This window comes from Artemia sp. Qi Xiang Cuo, chromosome 20 (assembly GCF_049724085.1).
Source record: "Artemia sp. Qi Xiang Cuo chromosome 20, ASM4972408v1, whole genome shotgun sequence".
In the NCBI taxonomy this organism is placed as follows: domain Eukaryota; kingdom Metazoa; phylum Arthropoda; class Branchiopoda; order Anostraca; family Artemiidae; genus Artemia; species Artemia sp. Qi Xiang Cuo.
Genome location: NC_142813.1, coordinates 7,537,273 through 7,554,722, shown reverse-complemented (window position 1 = coordinate 7,554,722; position 17,450 = coordinate 7,537,273). Strand labels below are relative to the sequence as shown.

At 35.3% G+C, this 17,450-nt stretch overlaps 1 protein-coding gene across 2 annotated transcripts in view; it reads right to left on the bottom strand.

Moving 5' to 3' along the window:
- Window positions 1–15,296, bottom strand: part of LOC148939828 (lipase maturation factor 2-like) — a 174,613-nt gene extending 159,317 nt beyond the window's left edge. Inside the window, exon 1 of one of the 2 annotated variants that reach the window (XM_089106280.1) lies at window positions 14,893–15,296. In XM_089106280.1, the coding sequence (XP_088962406.1) occupies window positions 14,893–14,988 (96 nt within the window). In that variant the 5' untranslated portion in view covers window positions 14,989–15,296. The remainder of the gene's footprint in view (window positions 1–14,892) is intronic. The other variant, XM_089106279.1, reaches the window with a different exon arrangement.
- Between the last annotated feature and the right edge of the window lie 2,154 nt (window positions 15,297–17,450).

Sequence of the window (17,450 nt, the reverse complement as noted above, 5' to 3'; positions counted from 1 at the left end):
ATTGGGAGGAAAAATTCTCCTGGACTTAGATTATACTGATGATTTAAGCATCCTAGATGAAAGTGTGAGCAAAATGAATGACGTTTTAGAGGTTTTGCGAGTTCAGGGTGCAAGAATACGTTTGAAAATTAATGTTAAGGTGACTAAGTCACTAAGGCTAGGAATAAGTGAAGATGAAAAGGTGACGTTGGGTAATGAAAAGATTTATCAGGTGGGCAGCTTCACTTACCTTGGTAGTATTATTAGTAAAGATGGTGTGATCAGTGAAGATATTAAAAGTAGAATAGCCAAGGCTCAGGGTGTTTTTTCACATTTAAAAAAAGTTTGGAAGAATAGGAAGATAAGTCTGGAAACTAAGATTAGAATATTATAAGCTACAGTGATGACAGCGGTCAAATATGGCTCTGAAGCATGGGCGCTCAGAAAAGCTGATCAAAATTTGCTAGATGTTTTTCAGAGAAATGGCCTAAGGATTGTTCTGGGTACCCGGCTGACTGACCATATTTCAAACAATAGGCTGTACGAAAAATCTGGTTCAATACCGCTCTCTAGGGCTATAATGAAAGAAAGGTTGAGATGGCTAGGGCACGTTGTGCGGATGAAGAATGACAGATTGCCAAATATTGTCCTTTTAGGCCAACCGTCTAGGGCTAAACGGAAAGCAGGTTGTCCTCGTCTGGGGTGGGAGGACGTCATAAAAAAAGATTCAAAGGAAACGGGAACTTCGTGGGCGAGTGTAAACAGGGAGGCTTTGAATAGATTGGGATGGAGGAGGATCGAGCTAATATATTATCAGCTTATCAAGCTGACGAAATAGAACTTAGGGATGGTCTACGCTAGATACCTCAGACCTTTAACAGCCTCGCCTTCATAGTAACTATCAAGAAGCATGAACATTCGTTTCAACGCTCAACGCTCCCAAAACCTAGAGAAGGGCTGAACAGGGATTTTTTTTTTTTTTTTTTTTTTTTTTTTTTTTTTTTTTTTTTTTTTGCATGAAATATTGTATATTTATGAGAAGTGCCTGGAAGAATTTGAACAATAGTCCAGCGATGGTTTAAATTCGACTAGAGATATAGAAGCCACCAACCAATGTCAAACCATTTGTTTGCTTTGATATTTTATTTATTTAGCTTTTATGAGTTTTCATATTTGTTGTATTGTTATCTTACTTATTTTATCACTTTTATGCAGACATGAGAGGAAAAAGAAATATTGGGAGCAACTAGAAATGAGAAGCCGGTCCCTGTACCCACGTCATCCTCCTGGCCCCTGTTGTGGCTGTTGCGTTCAGAATCGCACTCCAACCTTTCAATGGCCTTCGTGGCTATCTTACGAAGACAGTCGGTACTGGGCCAGTGGTAATGTTTACTCTCCTGGCCCAGAAAGATGTGGAAATCGGCCTTGCCAAGGGCATCCCACTACGGGTGAGGAAGTAACGCCTAGAAGAGGCGGTACTTGGAATTGGCTTCCGTGGAGACCATCAAACAGCAGTTCAGCTAATACATCCGATAGTCAGGAGTCTTCTGGTCGAGCACAGTAAGTTATACATAGTATTTTATAATGTCGGTGTATTTCAGGCATTGAAACTAAATTTTCAGCAGCGTATTCGTGCGCACTAAGGCATTAATTTTTGTATATGTGTGGGGAGAGGACCTAGTGCCAAAAATTAGCCATGCCCCCTGCTTACGTGCCAAGCAGAAGAGTTTCTTACCTTGCAAATTTAAAATATTTAATTACGATTTCTTTTTATGTACGGGAGGGTATTTAAGGGCTTCTGATATTAATGGATTACAAAGCTTTGGCAAATTGTGCATTATAGATTTAAAAAATCAAAGAAATGCTTAGTACATTTTTTTTTTGCCAGTTATAGTCAGGATTCTTTTGTTGTTCAGTTCTGGGGTCTGGGAATTGCTATGATGTTGTGAAAGTGTCAAAGGTATTAATGCCAGAATATTTCCACAGTTGCCATGCACGCACTGAGGTAAATAAGTGCGTTTCGGCCGTAATCGGTCGAATTGCTTAACTAGGTAATCGACCGTTTTAAATACATTTTCTTTTCAGTAGCGTGTAATTAGGAATCTATTCTGGTAATGGTTGGGGGAGGGACGAGCATAGGAATTCAGAGTCTCCTTCAACCCGATGTAAATGCCACGCTGAGTGGCTTTGCTCTCTCTGAAGTTGTATCTATGTTAAGTTATCAAACAGTTCGTGATAACGAACTGTAAGTAATAAACAGCGCAAAGGTTATAACTAGATTGTTAAACCTACAAAATTGCAGCAGTCTATAGCCATTACTGTTTTCTTTTCTTACACCAAATTTACCTAGGGTAGGATACCATCTATCCCTATTTCTACCGACCTAGGCGTTAAAATCTCCTAATAAAAGAACCATATTTCTACCTGGGACCCTGTCTATTTGCTTCTGTAACTGTAAGTAAAATTCATCTGAGTCACTAGTATCTCCTTCTGTCGGTTCTACAGGGGCATATACTACTATAGCTGATACCCTGAACTTTTTAGTCATACAATGAGCGATTAGTATATTATTATTAATATCTTCCCGGCTTAAGCAAGACTACTGAAATCGGGGCTGGAAAAAAGCTACGTGTGTCTAGCCCTTTAGCTTGAGGCTTACAACCCCCGTCTTCTAGATTTCTCCTTCCCAGTCCGCTTAACATTTTTGTAAATGTCTACTGACTAACAATACATAAAGGCTAAAATCTCCTAATAGACCCTGTCTATTCGCTTCTGTAACTGTAAGTAAAATTCATCTGAGTCACTAGTATCTCCTTCAGTCGGTTCTACAGGGGCATATACTACTATAGCTGATACCCTGAACTTTTTAGTCATACAATGAGCGATTAGTATATTATTATTCATATCTTCCCGGCTTAAGCAAGACTGCTGAAATCGGGGCTGGAAAAAGCTACGTGTGTCTAGCCCTTTAGCTTGAGGCTTACGACCCCCGTCTTCTAGATTTCTCCTTCCCAGTCCGCTTAACATTTTGTAAATGTCTACTGACTAACAATACATAAGGGCTACTGAAATTTTATAAAGAGATGTTTAGTTTCGGGTCTCCAGGAACAATTAGGAGTTGCTGAAGATTACCTAAAGGCTACTAGATTAGGAGTTACTGAAGATTACGAACATGATTTTCAAAACAGGGTAAGTACGTAGCGATTTTAGGAAAACCCTAATTAAACCACTGCATAAGAAAGTTGATAAGAGTGAGTGTAAAAAGATACTTTATATATATATATATATATATACATGATTTTTATAAATTTGTCGTGATAACACCGTCATAAGGGGTCATATGGCACCAAAATATTTTCTTTGGATGTCACAATCTGGCTCGCGACTTCAGGTCATAAGTATTATCTTGCAATTATCAAATCTTGACTTTTTGCTTATTTCTGTTTTTCGTTTTTTCCACACTTTTTTTATTAATAATTTTAGGTCTCCTAAAACTTTGAAGCTCAAAAAGCAAAAATAACGAAAGTATACTTTCTTCTGAGAAGCTTCAAATTTTCCGTAATGACATAAATTTTTGTAAATCATATTAACTACACATTTAAACTTTGTTTAATGTCTTCCATTTTTCTAAAATCTCGATATATTTCGCATACGACTTTATTTTACAAAAAACGGTATTTTTATTTTCAAATCCACAAAAATACTAAGGATAATGCACCCCTTGAACTCTTTTTTTTTTAATTAATTAAAAAAACTTTTTCCACAAAATAAATTTTTCAAAAAAGTAAAGAACTCCATTAAACAAAAAATGAGCAAAAATAAAATAAAATAATCTACCAAGTGTGAAAGTACCACAAATTAACATCGATAGATAAATGAAACCAAAAACAAACAGAAATTACACTAATTAACCGAGTCAAACTCAAAATGAACAGAAATTAACATAAGTTGGGCGCAAAACCCCTGTGCCTTCCCAAAGCCAGAACAAATTTGCACTTTACTGAAAAAAATAAAAAATGTTTTTACTTCTATAATTTTAATAAATCAAATAATATTAACATTTTGATTGCTAAATATCAGCATATGTATATTAAACTGACAATGCACATTCATTTTTATTTTTTCAGTAAAGTGCAAATTTTGTTCTGGCCTTGGGAAGGCATAGGGGTTTTGCGCATAACTTTTGAGTTTGACTTGGTTATTTATTGTAATTTCTTTTCGTTTTGGGTTTGATTTATTTATCGATGGTGATTTATGGTAGTTTCACGCTTGGTAGATTATTTGATATTATTTTTGCTCATTTTTTGTTTAATGGAGTTCTTTACTTTTCTTTGAAAAACTTATTTGGTGGAAAAAACTTTTTTTAATTAATTTCTGTTCGTTTTATATTGACATAGTTTTTTCAGGGAAAACACTTTAAATCTTTTCGTTTTTTAAGACTTTATAGTTTGGCCTGCTATTTGTATGCTGGAAAAACATTTTTCAGCAATTTTTAACAAGATACACCCTTTTAAAATCTGGACACATATAGTACTGTTTAATTTAGTATCATACCTCCTCTAGTTGACCTAAAATGGAAAACTTGATATCATTCGCAAAAAAAAATCTGTTTACTTTCTTTGACAGCTTGGATACACTTACGCTATTTTTATTTGGTTAAATTTCAAGAGCAGAAGCAGCCCTGGAAGTTTGAACCTGAATACCCTTAATATTTGAATACCCTTAGTCGTTCTTGGGATATTGCTGAGATGCCTTATTGGGAATTAGTATTATCACAGTGCGTTTTTATTTAATCTTAAGGCAACATTTAGTTTTTAAACATAATGGGCAAATGGGAGCGCGGGCGAGGGTGGGGGGGAGTGGAGGGAAATTAGTTGCCCTCCAATCACTTTCGACTATTAAAAAGGGCACCATCCCTTTCTATTTTCAATCGAATGAGCCCCTTTCGAAGTTCCCACGACAACTCCTTCGATACGAAGTACCCTGGTCTAAACAACAACAAAACAAAAAATATCACTAATCACTTTCGACAACTAAAAACGGCACTAGCCCTTTGAATTTCAAATCGCATGAGCCCTTTTTCAAGTTTCTACGACAAAGATTTCAATGAAAAACTTATATGCCCCCAGGGCATAACTTATAACCCTTGCCCTAAGGGTTGTGGGGGAGTGTCCTCCTCAAAAACTTATTTTCTATCTGGAAATCAACTACGCTGAACAAAATGGCTATCTCAAAATTTTGATTGGATGTTTTTGGGGGAATGATGGGCGTGGGGGGGGGGTTAGTTGCATTTCATTAAAAACTTTATATGCCTCACGGGCATAATTTACAACCAGTGCCCTGAGGGATGTGGAGGGAGGGGTTGTCATCCTTAAAGACCTAATTTCCAAAACTTCCAACTACGTTGAATAAAATGGCTATCTAAAAACTTTGATTGGATGTGTTTGGGAACAAGGTGGGCGTGAAAGGGGGTTTAGTGGCTCTTAAGTTACTTTCAAGTATTAAAAAGGGTACTAGCCCTTTGAATTTCAAATCGAATGCGCCCTTTTTCAAGTTTCTACGACAAAGATTTCAATAAAAATCTTACATATTTTCTATCTGGAAATCAACTACGCTGAACAAAATGGCTATCTCAAAATTTTGATTGGATGTGTTTAGGGAAATGCTGGGCTTGGGGGGGATCTAGTTGCCCTCCAATCACTTTCGACCATTAAAAAGGGCACTAGCCCTTTGAATTTCAAATCGAATGAGCCTTTTTTGAAGTTTCTACGACAACGCCTTCTATAAAAACCTTATAGGCCCCCAGGGCACAACTTAAAACCCTTGCCCTGAGGGTTGTAGGGGAGCGTCCTCCTCAAAAACAAATTTTCTATCTAAAATCAATTACGCTGAACAAAATGGCAATCTCAAAATTTTGATTGGATGTGTTTGGAGGAATGCTGGGCGTGGGGGGGGGGCTAGTTGCCCTCCAATCACTTTTGACTATAAAAAGGGTACTAGCCTTTCGTATTTCCAATCGAATGAGCATGTTTTGAAGTTTCTACGACAGCGCCTTCTATAAAAACCTTATATGTACCCAGGGTATAGCTTAAAAGCCTTGCTTTGAGGGTTGTGGGGGAGTGTCCTCCTCAAAAACATATTTTCTATCTGTAAATCAACTACGCTGAACAAAATGGATATCACAAAATTTTGATTGGATATGTCTGGGGGAATGATGGGCGCGGGGGGAGGGGGCTAGTTTCCCTCCGATCACTTTTACTATTATAAACAGCACTAGAACTCTCAATTTCCAATCGAATGATCCCCTTTTGAAGTTTCTACGACGACCCTTCCATATGAAATACCCTGCTCTAAAAGAAAAAAAATAGTACATCGTTCTTATATGCCCTCAGGGCATAACTTAAAACCCTTGCCCCAAGGGTTGTGTAACACTTTCGACTATTAAAAGGGCACTAGCCACTCCAATTTCCAATCGAATGAGCCCTTTTCGATGTTCCTACGACAACTCCTTCGATACGAAGTACCCGGGTATGGAGAAAAAAAAAACAAAAAAAAACACAATGTGCCCACATCGTTCTTTACTTAGGTAGCGCTAGAGCACTGCCTATGATTCCAGATTTTTGTTGGGAAAGCTTAAGGGGGGATTTGAAGTAAAACCTACGTATACATAATGCCCTGTTTTAACAAAAACTCACGTGGCTTCTTTAGTTTCATCTTCTCGAAACAGAAATCTTTGTATAAGTTTTATTGTCTGTATTTTTATAACCTAAAAACGAACACAAATTAATTAAAAGAACAAAATTTTATGATGAAAGTAAAGAAGGAAGGTGGAACTTAAAACAAACGAAAATTATTTCTTCGCAATTCATATAATATACATCTGCAATTTTGGTAAAAACAACCAGACTCGTAATATTTCCCTAAATTTCTTAGAATTATGAAAAACTAGCCCTTTACTGAAAACACAAAAGCTACGTAGTAAAACACGGTTAGGAGCAGAAAATAATTACTCTGCAGAAAATGAAAGACTAATTTATAAAGCTCTCAATCTTCTTTCACCTGGTAAAGTATGATAATTTCTATTTTCTCAAAACTTCTTGCAAGATCAGTTTCCAGTAAAACGTTAGTTTTTCAGAACCAGATCCAATTGGCCTTTAGGTAGGTTTACACGTGTATATTTAGCCGGAGATAGATTCGGAGCGACGAAATTCGTTAATGATAAATAACAAATGATAAAAGTTAATTTGTGAAGTGAGGCAATTTACTACAGGTAAGCAAACGTGCAGGCCTAACTTCGCTCTAGGCTATGCAAAACTCCAAATAAGAAATAAGGAAATTTCCATGAATAAGGGAATAAAAGAGTTTTCCATGGAGGGGGCCGGATTTCTTGGCATTATTTAAAAAATGATCAGAAAGTCAATAAGAAACAGGTTTTTTTTAACTGAAAGTAAGGAGAAACATTAAAACTTAAAATGAACAGAAATCATTACGTATATGAGGCAGGTTGCCTCCTCCTCAATACCTCGCTTTTTACGCTAAAGTTTTTAGTAAAACTTTTAAACATATTATTATTCTAATTAAACGACCTTTGTGTTTCAGGAGTTGTTCTTAAATGATTGAAACAAAAAGTAAAAACTTTAGCGTCAAGAGCGAGATATTCAGGTAGAGGCAACCCCCCTCATATGCGTAATAATTTCTGCTTTTTTTAAGCTTTAGTGTTTCTCCTTACTTCTACTAGAAAAAAACTTATTTTTATTTAATGTTCAAAAGGCTTGACTGGATTAGCCTAGGCTAGCTTTGACAAATACCTAATATATTATATATTACCTAATATATTAGGTATATAATACCTAATATATTTATCATCTGTCGCAGTTATTTCCCTTGAAGTGTGCTCTTGGCCCCGAAAATTAAATTTTTCTTTCAATAAATCGTAGGTCTTTGACGTGGCCATCTTATGATAAATATGATTAGTTTCTCAGCTATTTCAATTGTATGTCTAATAAAATTTTCAATTGAAAATGACGAATGTGTTTTTTAACCACTTAGTAGAAATATTTCAACGCAGCCGTTAAACGGTTATGACACTTAAAATTGCAAAAGAAAAGAGAAGAAATTTGGGTTATAGGAAAACACAGCAGTGTCAACCAAGGACAAGAATTTCGGCCTTAGATATTCCTTCTTATTTTGGGTTTACCAACGAAAATTTGACAACAAGAAAATGTACCTTTTTTTTTTTACCCCGAGTCGGTTTAAACATAATGCACAAATAAAACTTTATGGTGTGATTATTTCCCGTCAGCTGGCAAATTACTACAAAAGTGTAGGTCATAAGGAACTCATGTTGGAGGTGAGTGACGGGCAAAACCGCCTCAGACTCACAAAGCCAAATCATTAATATTCCTTCTTTTGTAATTTCTGCTTCTTCCATATCCTTGCTTTTTCTTGTATTTCTTCTTCGGATCCATCACATCAAAGCACATCCAATTTGTTCGGATTATTAATTACCAGCATAGGAAATACATTTTTGATAGATGTCAGTGCATTACACATGCATTAAGACTCAAGTTCAATAGAAGCATCTATATTTAGAGGGTGTCCGAAAGCTCCAGGTTCTTGTTTTATCCTGGATAAGTTGTTAAATTTTCATTGGATTTTTCATTCGGACTAAGATAATTGGCTGAATAATCAGACGAATTTAGATAACCAAAAATCCAATGAAAGCCTAGGATTTTGTGCTCTATTTTTCAAAGAAAAGAAATTATTTGATAAACTTGTGACTTATAGTTAATTTTTCTCTTAAAATACTGCAGGAAATTATTTGAAAATCCTCAATCGCCATCGTTTCCCAAATCATAATTGACGCTTTTAATAGAATATTCTAAAAATCTAAAAAGAGGGAAAGAACTTTTTAAAGAAAGAATCAAATACAACAATTTGGCAAAGGATACAACAGTTTTCTAATACTCACTCATCCACAGTCTTCTTAATGCCCTCTTCTGAAATAAAACCTTAAAAACAAAATTTTTACATCATTAAGTACAGAAAACTTGTGCTCATTTTATTATCAGAGTATATCACAGTCTATCTATTTTCTAGATTCCCCCACCTCTTATGTCTCTAGGCTATATAGCCCTAGCTTACAGAAAAAAGTTTATTTATTTTGTTGGTTTCAGATTTTTTGTAACTTTTTCTCAATAATAATTGGCACATAATGCCAAATAATGCAAAAATTAGCTTTAAGGAAGAACTGGGAACAGTCAATTAGGTAAATTTACGATTTATTTATTATTTCGCTTGGCTACACTTGAACACACCACTTAAAATACGTTTTAACCCTAATTCCAAATACGTAAATCGACGTGTTTGCAATTTTTTGCAGAATTAGCAGCATATTCTGCAAAATAGCTTTTGGACAACAACGCTGGATTTCTCACTGGATTTTTCTTTACAACATCTTATGGACACACCCTTAGACTTTGCCTTTGCTATACAACAAAAAAAGTTTCCGAAGTTAAGTTGCTGAGCCTACAATAGGGATTGCTTTGCTATTTCCATCAGTATTTTCTTATCTCAGTAATACAGCAACATTTATTATTTTAAAATACTCCTTATTGTATTCAAGGTCTTTGAATACTGTTATCTAGGGTGCAGCTGGCAGCTGGGTATCTGGGGTGCAGCTGAAAAGGTTGGTAAATTATAATTGCATCTCAAATCGTCGTCGTATATTTTGAAGCAAGTTACGAGTTGAAATACAAGATAGCTAAAAGATACAACAAGATCACCCGCTTTTTCATAATAGTAACCACATAGCTCTGAATACACTGGAAAGCCAATTTGAATATTATTTTTTATTATAATATCGAATAGTTTGGTTACCTGACACGAATCAGTGTCTTTTGCTCTCCGCGTTTTAGTTATTACGAGTTCCAAAGTATTTGAAAATCCAAGAAGATCGCAGCTTTGTCAAATATAGAGGTGTATTTTAGACAGCCCTTAGTGATTCAACTATTGCAGCCCTCAAAATGGAGTAGTTAGGTGGCATGGATTTTTCAGTTGATATTGCTGACAAGAGAAAAATTGAAGCCGAAGTAAGGTTTTTTCGCTACTAGATACATTTGTACACAAAGGCATATGTTTTTTGAAATATTTAACTTCCACTCTTAGAAATTCGTCCCTGATTAAGGTAGGATCTAATTTCTGCTTTTTTCCTGTGTAAGCTTAAGACTGATCATCAAGGTGGGAGCTTACATGGAGAAGACAACTCGAAGTTTATCAGAGTTCGACGTTGTTGAACTCGACATTTTGTCTATAAACCAGTCTGGATAGTGTAGAAAACACCAAGATGCAATCCCGATTCGGCCCTACTGACTAGCCCAGAAAAGATAAAACAGAGTGTCAATCTCCATGTGCTCGAATATTTGTGTAATATCTTATTGTAGCTTTGGCTATTCTCCCACTTATTGACATAAAACCAGATAGTTTTCTTCATATCCAAGGCATCGAAAAGTTTTTCATCTTCCTCTATATCTTTTCTTGCAACTCTATCTCGGTTTTGAGCGTTTGAACTTGAGAATGAGCTTGAACTATCTGGATACAAACTGAGAGCCATTTGGAGCGCCATGCTCTAGTTTTGTTAAGCTTTTCCATTTTTGCTAGTATGGCCATAGACCACTATTCGATATTATGAACTTAACGTTATATATTGTTTAAAAGAAATTCTTAATTAGGTTTGGGGATTACCCCATTTTGTTCAAGCTAATATTTTGAAAATTATCATCCTTCTCTTTCTTTTATAACGTCTACATTTGCGTTCTAAGTCCACCGACGGTCAATTATTATGCCGATTCTTAAACGTAGATAATTTCGGAGACCACACTGCCTTTCCATGACGATAAATAAAAGTTCAAATAGGGAAAAAATCCTTTTAACAGACAGTGATGATGATAACAGTGAAAGAAATTCACAAAAATACCAGATATTTAGGTCACATATGCAATGACCGTCATCAGTGATGACGGTCACTGTATATGTGACCGAAATATCTGGTATTTTCGTGAATTTCTATCACTGTTATCATCATCACTGTCTATTAAAAGGATTTTATCCCTATTTGAACTTTTATTTATCGATTCTTAAACCGTTAAGACAACTTTCTCCAGAATTTAACTCATGCTTCGAAGTGGAAATTTCGTTGTTTTGAAACGTCATAGCCTTCATTTTTCGTACTCTACTGCCATGTCTACTGCTTTAGCTGACTCCTTGAGAGTGGAATTCAACTTAGATGTTTTTTCAAACCTGTCCTTTATCTTTCAAATAGTAAGGCCATCCGCAAAAGCTGCTTGACCAACTCCGTAGCTCATAAGTTCGAGCTCAGCTAGAAAGAGAAAGTAGTGGCCCGAGTGGTGATTCTTATGGTAATCCCAGATGAAGCTTTCGGGCAAAGGAAGTAGCGTTGTTGAGCCCCAATTTATACCCCGCTAAGACGCATAGGGTAACGCTCAAAACCAATCGGTGCCATGGGAGAACCGATCTGTTTTCCACATAGTACCAATCAGTTATGGGGTAGCAGTTTTTTTCTAGTTTTCCTATGGTGCCGATTAGTTTTTGCTGTGTTGTCGAGCAGAAATGAGCAATTATTTTTGAAAGTGGAAAACATGTCAACTGTTAAGTACGCGAAAGTTCGAGACTTGGTGGCTCTTATCCAGAACCATCGTTTTTATCCAACACAAGTAATGCCTTGTATAAAACTAACACGAAAGAGGAAGATACTTGGCAAAAAGAACACTTGGGTTAAGAAACTTGGCGGGTACACGTACATGTTATCAGTGCATCATAGGAAATATTTTGTACCTATCGTTTGAACACTTTTCCTGCTGTACCGATCGATTTTCCTACGCCTCTGAAGATACCATTAAAGGTTCTTTCGGCTAAGTAAATCAGACATGATATGGACCAAATCTCAGAAAATGTATTTTACCTCCACGATTAATTGCAGATCTCTATTAGGACTCTTGTAAATCTTGAGTCAGTGTTTTCAAGCACAGTACAGCTTATAATATCCCTTCCTGACGCTGACTTCTAATTCACTTACTCAAGGGCTTCAACAACTTATTGTTCTGTAAACAGCACCATAACTCATAAAATTCTGATTTTTTTTTCACCCGATGATTGGTAAAATGCAGTGAAAATTGGCAATAAGCTTTCTGGGTCGCTTATCTCAACAGTTTATTAAATGATTAATTTGAAAACTGAGATGACTTACAAAAATCCAGCTCAAGTTTACACGTTGGCAACTAAATGCCAAGCCTGCAACTGAACTTTTTTAGGAGTCGTTGTTGTCCAATGATCAGAATGAACAAATCCAAAGGATTTTTTTTTTCTTGCGGGTGATACTAATAATAATAATAAAAAATCAACAAAAAACAAGCAATAGTGGTCGTTCTCTTATCATTCAATTGACCTGAGTGTGTCATAAAAGCCAGTACCTCTGTATTCAAGTCGTTTTCGACAACAAATAAATAAATACAAAGAAAAAAATATAATAATAATTAAGATCCAAAACTAGGGTAACTTTAAAGAAGGTACTAGTATAAATCGCTGCATATAAATTTGATTTACCCAGTCGATTCTAATGTTTTTAGCAATCTATCTATTAGTGCTTTAGAAATATTTAAAAAGCTTCTAAAATAAAATTTTGGAAAATTTTGAGTTAGGGGGGAAGGGGGCTTTTAAAAACCTCTTCCCGTGACATAACTTGTCCTCTGAAGTTGATTCTGAAACTTGTAGCGCTCTATCTATTAGTGCTTTAGAAATATTTAAAAAAACTTCTAAAGTAAAATTTTTCAGTTTGGGGGGAAGGGGGGTTTTAAAAACCGCTTCCCGTGATACAACGTGTCGTCTGAAGTTGAGTCTGATGTTATAGCACTCTATCTATTAGTGCTTTAGAAATATTTTAAAAGCTTCTAAAATAAAATTTTGGAAAATTTTAAGTTTGGGGGGAAGGGGGATTTTAAAAACCTCTTCCAGTGATATAATATGTCCTCTGAAGTCGATTCTGAGATTTGTAGCGCTCTATCTATTATTGCTTTAGAAATATTTAAAAAAGCTTCTAAAGTAAAATTTTGGAAATTTTTGAGTTTGGGGGAAAGGGGGATTTTAAAAACCTCTTCCCATGATATAACGTGTCCTCTGAAGTCGATTGTGATGTTTTTAGCACTCTATCTATTAATGCTTTAGAAATATTTAAAAAACTTCTAAAGTAAAATTTTGGAAAATTTTGAGTTTGGGGGGAAGGGGGATTACAAAAACATATTCCCGTGACATAATTTGTCCTCTGAAGTCGATTCTGATATTTGTAGTTCTCTATCTATTAGTGCTTTAGAAATATTTAAAAAGCTTCTAAAGTAGAATTTTGGAAAATTTTGAGTTTGGGGGGAAGGGGGGTTTCGAAAACTCTTCCCATGATATAACGTGTCCTCTGAAGTCGATTCTAATGTTTTTAGCACTCTATCTATTAGTGCTTTAGAAATATTTAAAAAGCTTCTAAAGTAGAATTTTGGAAAATTTTGAGTTTGGGGGGAGGGGATTTCAAAAACATCTTCCCATGACACAAATTGTCCTCTAAAGTCGATTCTAATGTTTTTAGCACTCTATCTATTAGTGCTTTAGAAATATTTAAAAAAGCTTCTGAAGTAGAATTTTGGAAAATTTTGAGTTTGGGGGGAAGAGGGGTTTTAAAAAGCTCTTCCTGTGATATAACGTGTCCTCTGAAGTGGATTCTAATGTTTTTAGCACTCTATCTATTAGTGCTTTAGAAATATTTAAAAAGCTTCTAAAGTGGAATTTTGGAAAATTTTGAGTTTGGAGGGAAGGGGGATTTCAAGAACATCTTTCCGTGATATAACGTGTCCTCTAAAGTTAATTCTGATGTTTATAGCACTCTATGTCTTAGCGCTTTAGAAATATTTTAAAAGCTTCTAAAGTAGAATTTTGGAAAATTTTGAGTTTGGGGGCAAGGGTGATTTTAAAAACCTCTTTCCATGATATAACGTGTCCTCTGAATTCGATTCTGATGTTTTTAGCACTCTATCTTTTAGTACTTTAGAAATACTTTAAAAGCTTCTAAAGTAGAATTTTAGAAAATTTTTAGTTTGGGTGGAAGAGGGATTTCAAAAACATCTTCCCATGACATAATTTGTCCTCTAAAAATGATTAGGTTATTTTTACTGGTCCCTCTTGTCAAATCCTATCCCTAATTAATACAGTTTAAATGGTCTTATCAACACAGAGGTGTTTGGCATGTGCCTGCTACCCTCAAGGGTAAGGGTTTCTGATAAGCAAAGTTGTGACATTACAACAAACTTGGTTTTATTATACCATAACAATAGTCAGCAAGGATAGGAAATTAAATGGTTTAGGATTTAAATAGGATTTTGGAATATATTTTAATGAACAAGGTTAAAAGCTGAAGTTGTGTAAGGTAAACAGTGATTTATAATTATGGTAGTAATATAGGATGAAATATGAGTTAAAACAACTAATAATGTGCAGTAATTTACCATTATATAGATGGGGGGAGTGGAGGTAAGTACTTCAAAGTACTGTCCTGGGACATAGGCTACCTTAGCATGTACATCCATCCCTGAAAGTTTCATTTTCCTAACCCAACCCCTGTCCAAGATAGCCAGAAGTAACTAAAGTAGAATTTTACCAAAGTTTCATTTTCCTAACCTAACCCATTTCCTAGAAAGCTAAAAGTAGCTAACATAAAATTTTACCATAACTAGGCCTAGTAGCCTGGCCAAACCTATTTTAAAAGAGTATCTCATGCAGTATGTTCATTGTTTATCTAGGAAACTAATACAAATTTAACTTCAAAGTTTTGAAAATTATTAACTTAGCCTAGCCTACCTTGTAACTGGGAGTAGAATGACAAAAAGGCAATGAAGTAGACAAGCACCATTCCTTTAAGATAGACATGTATTTTGTTATGTATATTTCTTCCATTATTGTAATATTCACATGGAGTTTGACAATTCATTGCTTCTTTCAAGCTTCCCAGGTGTGAGTTGTATTTTCTTCTTTGTCTCATCAAAGAAGTTTTTGATCCCATCTAACTAGCCTCTTTTTTTAATTATTTGTGGAACATCAAGAAGGGAGTTTTTCATGTTTTCAAGCCAAGAGTCAAAATGAGACAATCCATTGAAAATGAGAACTTCTTCTTCTATTTAACAGCAGGCGGGCTTTTCAGTATAACTATTTAGCCCTTTTCCTTTTGCTTCACTCTGTGGGCTACAGAGCTACTGGCTTGATTGCCTCATATTTATTAGATATATTGAGATATCTTTCAGCAGATCTTTCAACTCTAGGAGTTCAAATATAAGATGATAGATGTCGATTTCTATGCTCTGTGTGCAGGTACAGTTGGCTAGGCTCTTGGCTGATAGTGGGATTTTGTGGTGTTTGAAGTATTTTAACAGTTTACAAAGCAAGGTATGTTGTGCAGACGTCAGCATATTACATTCAAATAGGCAATGGTCAATTGTTTCATTATTCATATTACAATGCCTGCAAAGAGGGGACAGGGGAATTGAACCACTTGAATTAGAAAGCTTATATGAGAATGCAAGGAAATTTAGTCCATTTGTTCCAGAACGAATTCTATGATAAATTTTAGAAAGATACTTATTGGGAAAGGGGGAAAGGATATGAGAAACTAAACACAATTTGAAATCTCTTCTTCTTCTTCTAATTCACAGCAGGTGGGCTATTCAGTTGATACTATTTAGCCCTCTTCTTTTTGCTTCACTCTGTGGGCTACAGAGCTACTGTCTGGGTTGTCTCTTATTTATTAGATAATCTCAGATATCTTTCAGTAGATCTTTTGACTCAAGGAGTTCAAATATAAGATGATAGATATCAATTTCTGTGCTCTGTGTGCAGGTATAGTTGGCTAAGCTCTTGGCTGATAATGAGATTTTGTGGTGTTTGAAGTATTTTAACAGTTTACAAAGCAAGGTATGTTGTGCAGACGTCAGCATATTACATTCAAATAGGCAATGGTCAATTGTTTCATTATTCATATTACAATGCCTGCAAAGAGGGGACAGGGGAATTGAACCACGTGAATTAGAAAGCTTATATGAGAATGCAAGGAAATTTAGTCCATTTGTTCCAGAACGAATTCTATGATAGATTTTAGAAAGATACTTATTGAGAAAGGGGGAAAGGATAGGATTAATCTTATTAAAATTAATATCTGATAGCCTCCATCGGAAAATATCTCTAATTGGGATTGGTCTCCCACTTGGCTGGTCAATATTTATAGCATTTTTAGCTATTTCATCAACCTGATGATTACCACTTATGCCAGAGTGGCTAGGAATATACAGAAAATAAGTTTTTATGCCACTTGAAGCAAGATTATCAATAATACTGAGACAATGCTAAGTGTCAATGTCCAACTTATATTGTGGAGCTGAGGCCAGCAACTCAAGGCTTGATGAAGAGTCGGAATAGATGATAATATTATTCGAATTTTCAATCAAAGGTTGGTTTTGCTTAAGGTGTTCTAATGCCATGATTATGGCATTTAACTCAGTAGACATTATAGATAAATTATTAAATAATCTCTCACCCATTGCAATTTTCAGATGAGGAAGGAAAACACCACTTGCAACCTTCTCATTCATTTTTGACCCATCAACAAATATTTGGAAGTGATTTTTATTGGTAATTGTATTAAGTTCTGCAAATTTTTTCTGGACAAAAGCAATGGGGGTTAAATCTTTATTTCATTTTGAAAATTCAGTATTTATTATGGGAAATGACCAATTCCATGGAGGGGATTGGGGGAAAGTAGGTGTAATAGAATTTGCTGGTACAGGGAACTTCTTTTGAATATTGGCATACCTGGTACTCATCTGCAATACCTCTATACATGGCTAGATTTCTTAACCAATTATGTAATGTGTGTGAGCTATTTGATTCAATTTTTGTAAGATGTTTTGTCAAGAGAAAGCTACGTCTCTCCCTTATTGTTGTTAATACACTCTCCATAAGCAGAAACTTGGTGCTTGTGGGTTTCCTAATACCAAATATCAGACTTATTATATCATTTTGTGTTGTTTCAATTTTTTGCATCTGGGTCTTTGCACATGCACCATAGACGATGAGCCCATAGTCAATATGGGGTCTTATATGTGATTTATAAAACTGGAGTAAGGTTTTCTCCTTACAACTCCAGCGTGTGGAAAGAAGTCTTTTTAGTATATTTGCTTTTCTATAGCATTTTTTTATTGTGTTTGAAATGTGGAGGTGGAAATTAAGTTTTTGGTCAAGCATGAGACCTAGGTAATTAATATGAATATCTTCTGGAATAGTTGTTTTATTTAGAGTTAGTTTTGCATTAACATGGTTTCGCTTCCGGTGAAATTGGATTATTTTTGACTTGATGGGTGCAATGGGTA